The sequence below is a fragment of the Parasteatoda tepidariorum genome, chromosome 6 (assembly GCF_982258835.1).
Source record: "Parasteatoda tepidariorum strain Cologne lab strain chromosome 6, Ptep-v5.0, whole genome shotgun sequence".
In the NCBI taxonomy this organism is placed as follows: Eukaryota; Metazoa; Arthropoda; class Arachnida; order Araneae; family Theridiidae; genus Parasteatoda; species Parasteatoda tepidariorum.
In genome coordinates this window covers 54,230,836-54,237,987 of record NC_141760.1, presented here as the reverse complement: position 1 = coordinate 54,237,987, position 7,152 = coordinate 54,230,836, and the positions used below count along the sequence as shown (strand labels likewise).

At 25.3% G+C, this 7,152-nt stretch overlaps 1 protein-coding gene across 3 annotated transcripts in view; it reads right to left on the bottom strand.

Annotated features, from left to right (window-relative positions):
- Positions 1-5,974: 5,974 nt before the first annotated feature.
- LOC107438610 (diacylglycerol kinase delta) overlaps positions 5,975-7,152 on the bottom strand; it is a 99,139-nt gene continuing 97,961 nt past the window's right edge. For all 3 annotated transcript variants that reach the window (XM_087165870.1, XM_087165872.1, XM_087165871.1), the window contains one exon: positions 5,975-6,822. In XM_087165870.1, coding sequence (XP_087021996.1) covers positions 6,724-6,822 — 99 coding nt within the window. In that variant the 3' untranslated portion in view covers positions 5,975-6,723. The remainder of the gene's footprint in view (positions 6,823-7,152) is intronic.

Below are 7,152 nucleotides of genomic sequence, written 5' to 3'. Positions count from 1 at the left end.
AAATTTTTTGAGCATTAGTGAGAAAATAAAAAAAAAAAATAGTGAATATATAAAGTAAAATTGCTCTTTTCCTCAATGTTTGTGAACTTTCAGATATGCGAAAAAGTTTTAAAAACTAATTTTTATTTATTTGCATGAAAATAAATCAAAAACACAATTTTTCACATACACAATTTGTAGAACTTAAGAAAGAAAAAAACAAAAAATAAAAAACAGAGGTCATAATTTCAATTTAGATTTCTTTTATGCAGTAAGATAATTACGTTAAGCAAAGTTCTTAAAATTTATGAGTGAAAACCAGGGACTGATTTAGAGATCAGGTGCCTTTTGGCACAAAAATATCGAGGGCCCCACTGATTGAAACTTTAAGTCAAATGTTTTTTTTTTTTTTATTAAAAAAATCTTTTGAATTATTTAAAACATAAATAAATTATGATACATTTGTAAAGTTGAGCTTATATTTATTTAAATTTTTGTTAACTTGTAATTCTAATAGACATTCTTAAAGAAAATAGACAAAAATGATTTTTAAACATTGTTGTGCCTCTCAGGCTTTATGATAAATCAGGCTACGGTGACAGCTTTCAAATTATAACTATTTGAAAAAGGAGGAAAAAAAAACTTTATACATTATTTTAAAAATAACTGTCTTTTACCTACTAAACAAGTAAACATTATTCAATTTCCAACCAATACAACAAATTTGAAAAAATAAATAAAAGACTTCTGATAAATAAGTAATACATTAACCTTTTGCTTACGGTGGGTACAAATGGGTCAGAGAAACAGGCTTTAGCATGTTAAGTGCCGTATTTAAAATGTTAATAAACCCTTTCCACATCTATACAGCCAATATAAAGTTACTCAATATATACGCTTGAAAATTAACTATTTTGTCTAAATTGTTCATAAATTTATCTATATAAAAGCTTTTTATAAAGATTATGATGGACTAAACGTATCTATTTGTATAAAAAATCTACAGTATGTTTCACATAAAATGGAGTTGTTTTCAGAGGCACGGGTATTACATAAATGTTTTATATGCAATTCAAAAATCGGCCTAAATAACAAAGTTTAAAACTGCATATCAATAAGTACAATAAATAAAAACGATAAGTTGAATTGGTAAAGTTCGATGGCATACTCAAAATGAATAACAAATAGAAGAAGAAAAAATCTTCAGTTTTTGGCAAAATGTTTATTACTAAGTCTTTCGCATATGAAGAAATATTAATAAAAGAAATGTCTTTTTTCGTTTTTTTTAAATACAATTGAACTTGTTAAACAAATGTTACAAGTAACATTTGTTTTCACTTCTATGTTATTGTTTTCCAGGTATTAAGAATAACTTTCGCTTGTATTATCCAAGCAATAATGCAAACAAGCATTGCTTCTTATATTAAACAAGTCCAAGTATTTTAGACAATAAAATTTAAATAAAAAGTAAAACAAAATATTCTTCAAACTTTACAGTTAATATCTTTCAAACATAAACATTAAGTCATAAAAAAAAAATTGATTTAAATGTCAAAGAAATCAATAGTAACCCAATTTAAAGAAGTTTAAATGTAACTTATATTAAATATTGTATTTAACCAGAAAGATTTTTCTAAGAGGAAACAGTCAAAACTAGTTTGCTGTATTAAAAAAATATTTATAAAAGCATAAGCTTAATAACAGCAGTACACACACAAATCTTAATAATAGAGCCTTAAACTGTAGAATTCTACCTTACACTATTTCTATAGCTCATATTTTATTCATTAATTAGCACTTACTAAAGCCTTTTTACTCTATATATCTTTACAACTAAAAAAAAAAAAAAAAATCAAACTACATATAACATATTTTTTTTAAAACTCGTATTTCCTAGTTTAATCCATTAAAGCTTTTCCTTTAACTGAGTATTTAAATCATAAAATTTCATACAAAACAATTTCTAAACTATTTAAAATTTAACTACAATTAATGATCACTATAATAATACAAAGGCAGTGGACGACAGAGTGAAGTAGCACCAGGACTACATTTTTTAAGGACATCAAAATACACTTAAACTTAATTATTTATTTGCATAGAATATTAATTATGACAACCAGATAAAAAATACAAACAGTGATTGTGTATAATAGGACTTTCGAGAAAATTCCAGGGTTTTAGAAGCCCAAAGTAATAATAATAATAAAAAGGGAAATACAGCAAAAACCATCTTAGAACTAAATACAGAAACAATTCTAGTTGCAGCCCTCATGAGTGTACTACTTCTGAACCCCTGGACTCATTGTATATATCAATATAGCAATCATTTTCCTGCCAGACACTATTCAACATGGACTTTTGCTGAGTGAAAAGATCACATTTCTTGACCTTTGTTAAGTCAGGAAGAAATGGGATTATCATATTGATGCATACTGTGTGATCAGCGTTTCAATCAAAAATAAAGCATCTGTAAGAGCTGTAAATAAGGTTTATTTTGTTTCTGTATTTACAGCATAGTTAGTTGTTAATGCATTTGTCTGATTTTTCAATATGATTTTTTGAAATCTTAATGGGAATTCAGAATAGCCATGTAAATACTGCATGAATGATTTTTTTCAGCATTCAAGCAACAATTGGTTTTGTTAGTAAATAAGAAAGGAATTCAGAAATAAACCTATTCATACTATGATATAAAAACAGACAAATTTGTCAAATCACTTCAAATTTTTTAAACATTTACGAATTTTTTTTAAAAATTAACCTATGTAAAAACAACTATAATATAAACCAATTTTACCTCTTTAGATCAACTATTTTTTATATGTTCATAACAAAATTAATTCAAAACCATTTTTGATAGAATTATTTACTAACTTTCAAATTTCAATAAAGCTTGGAATTTCAGTTTGTATATATTTTAGATAAATGACAAACAACTATTAATTTTGAACTACAAAAGGCTCTTTGCTGACATTGCTTAGGTAAAAAACTAGCTAAAGCAATTTTTAAAACTTCAAATAAAAATAACATACATAAGTTATGGATTTATGATCAAAAATTGCATAGATTTATTTTCTTAACTCTAGTAATAAAATTTTTACTTTGCCAACATTTAAAATTATTTTTTAACGTGGATAAGATACATACACCATGCAAAAATTGCATACACAAATTTTCTCAGCTCGTAATCAGCATTTTATTTTTCGAATTATTTCCTAAGTTTCGCAAAAGATTTAGACATTATCGCATATTGTTCAAGAATTAAAATTAAGGAACTAGGTCGAATACAAATTAACTACGTAAATCCTGAAAGTAAACATGACTAATTTGCCTATTTTTGAAATTATTTATTAATATAGGCAACTTCTAAAAAACATTTTGTTAATTAGAAATTTCAGAAAATATTTTACGCATAATAAAAATTATTTACAGAAATCCTAAAAGTAAGCTATCTGTATGCCTACTTCTCAATATAGGTAACGACATGAAAGATTTATATAACTTGAAATCTTATATACTAAAAAAAAGAATTCTAGGTTTAATAAGAATCAACTAATCACTTGATAAACTTATCTTGAAAGCAAGAAATAACTCTTTAAATAGCTGACTTTTCAAATTACCTTCTGACCTCAAGTAATTTTTAAGCGATTCTAACTGTGATTAACATTACAAAAAGAGTAAAATTTGTACCTTAAAATAACTAAATAAAGACTAATACTGCAACAAAATGAAATTCTGAACTTGTTTACTTTTAAATTTAATTGATTAACATATACTAGCAGCTACTAAATTTCATTAGAAATAATATACTTATTATAAATATTTTTGCACTTGAATAAACTTAGTTACGATGCACGTGCATTTCAAAGGAAATTTAGCAGTTGAAACATCTACACCCACTTTTAAATTAAACATTTGTAAGCCCTACAACCCTTCAAATTCTTACAGCTTCAGTTTTATCACAGTTGTTTAAAAATTCAAATTTTGCTCTTTTGTAATTATGTTTCGTTTATTGTTAATTATGTTATTGTTTATTTCCAAAATCTTAGTTTAATTGAAAGAATAGTATATAAGTAGTAATATTATGTTGTTTGTGCTAGACAATCACAATTCAATGCAAGTTTTCAACAACTAAGTAGGTACACTACTATAATATTTCTTATTTTATAATTTGGCAGTATGCACATGTAAAATCAAGTTTTAAGTATAAGTTAAGACAAAGAATAGCAAGTATGGATGAAATAAGCTTTCGTAAACTTAAAATCGTATCTTCTTAAAACAGTGCTTTTAAGACACAAATAAGATACATTTTTATTCATTACAGTTGAAAATTAAAGAAGTTGAAAGAGATTTCGTCGAATGTGGGAATTTTTTAATTGTGTTTAGAGTTTGATTTAATGATGAACTTAGAATATTCTAAAAGTTTGACTTTATCAATCAATTAACCAAAGTAAATAAATAAATAATTGGTACATTAGTAACATATAGGATGTTAGATTTTTAAGATGTCCAGCTCAAAATTAGAAATGTGCAAAGACTGCAAGACATTGTTTTGAGAAAATGTCAATTAAAGTTAATGAAATTTTACTTCATCCATTCTTACATCAAGGCAAAAGCAGGTAGACTTTTAGATTATGTATTTACAAACATGCTCTCATATGCACATACTGCCAAACAAGTAAAAACCAATGTCAAAAATGACAAATATATTAAAACGACATAAAAGTTTTGATGTAAGTCTGGGGCATAATCTTCAATGCAAGAACAGTTTGAATAAACTTTATTTTTCACTGCTCACTGTATCACCACTGTTATGTTTTGTACAACACACTGAAGATGTACCAGAATAGCATTAAAATTTGCTTGCACTTATAAATATTTTAATAAAATATATTGGAGATTTTAAACGTTTTTTATGCTCATTAAAAATTATAATAATTTTTTCCTACTTTAGCTATTTGGAAAACTCTGAAAAAAATTTCTCTACCAAGAACAATTTTTTCCAGTCTAATAACAAGGAAAACTAGTTTTCTGTGCAGGAAAAGAAATTAAATTGAACTCAGGACATAGTTTCAATTTAGCGATACAAGGGTTATCTTAAACTAATAGCATAATCTAAAAACCTATAAATATATTGCTTTTTTCTACTATCATATTCAGATATTTCAGAAGCCGTTATTTATTATTAAAATACTAAACATACTGTTTTTTGTCTGGCTGCACACGCGGCCTTTGCAACATCATTGCATTTATATTATTTGATAAAATAACTATAATTTTTTAAGACAATCGTGTAACATTTTTTAAGACAATCATGCAACCTCTCTTAATTTACAAATATAATATCAAATAATTTTTAAACAAATAATTTGCTTTATTAAAAAAAATTGATGAAATTTTATTGCAGGGTTTTGAAAACAGCTTGAAATAATTTGTAGTTATAGAAGTATTTACATTAAAAATCACCGAGTATCTTTGTAAAAAATTATCCCGTAGTTTCACTGCCTTGAGCAGGGGGGAAAAGAGTGCAATGGAAACACAAGTAATTATTGTAACACATGTAATATTCAATGAATACTGATTCAGCTATACACACATGCATTTAGTATAAAACAGTTTTCTTGAAGGCCATCTCATAAGTTGATTGAATAAGTTTTGTTCAGCCATTTGATTGAATAGTTTCCACAGTATCTCACAGAAAAAGAAAACATCAATAAAGATCTCTTAAGCAATATAGCATTAAACATCTAAGTTGTATGAAAATAGTCACAAAATATTTTTTTTAATGCAGTAACACAGCTCTAACACTCAATGCTAAAAATATCCAATCAAAATAAATAATTTCCTGATTATAATTCACATCAGAGAAATATGTATAAAAAGTGAAAATAAAATAAAAAGGTTTTAAAAAAAAAAGACATTTAAATATTTATTCACATTAAAAGCTTGAAAATTCACTTAGAAAACATTAAAGTTAAAATAGACAAATATGTTTTCACACTACAATACATTTTAAATCAGGAATTAGGTAAAATAAAAGAACAGAAATACAATTTAACAACTGACATAAAAAAAACTACATTCATGAATCAGTAAATTTACTAGCTAGAAAGGATTTTCACATGTTTTGAATGAAGAGTATTAAATATCACAATACTCATGCTGGAAATTAATCATTATGATTGATTGCTACGCTAAATAAATAACTATGACTATCACAATGATAAGCTTTAAAATATACTTTTTTTCATAGATACAAAAAATACTATAGCTTTAATATTTAGATGGATATTTAGCAGTTTCACATCAAATTAAAAGATAGAGCGTAGAAGAAATTTCAAGATTATTTTCAAGTCTGCACAAAATATTATAGAAAAGGTATCTAACATTTATAGGAAAAATAAAAACATTTAGCTCCTGCATAAGAGATTAAAGAATGAAGAGCAGACGATAAAATTATTTCATATGAAATGTTTATAAAAATTTATTTAATGTTTACAGTAGATAAAGAGTTTTTCAATTAGCAATTCATTATCAAAATTTTTTTAAAATAAATTATAAGCATTGAAAGCTTGTTCATAATTTAAATTTTGTCATGTTCAGACACAAACAGCAATAAATAGAGAGCATTATATGAAGTTTAAAAAAAATCTTTTGCCAATGTTTCTTTTTAATTATGGAATGTAATGAAGAACTTTAAAACTTTCAATATCAGTAAGTAAAAATAGTAATTTGTGCAGTTCATAATGCTACCAGTTTTCGCCCTATTGAGTTGGTTGTAATTTCTTTAATCGCCTGAAGCAATCGCTTGATGTGTCCAACTTTAGTTACTCCCAATTCCTATAAAGAGAAGATGTTGATTGATGAAAGCAGAACAACAATGTACTTTAAAATGTTTAATATATTTTTTTTTGAAGAAATATTCATATATACATATTATGTAAATCAAATGTTTATAAATTCATTATTTGATAATTCAAGGAGTTTCAAAATTCTAACAAAAATATTAGTACTGACATTTTAAAATTGTTCTATTAGTTAAATTTTGATAAAAAAAATATTTTTGGTTATAAGAAATTATCTTATTACCTATGTTTTGTCCCCTGAACATTAAGCAACATCCATAATCTAGTATTTGGTGTGATAGAGCCTTTTTTGGTTCTTGAACGA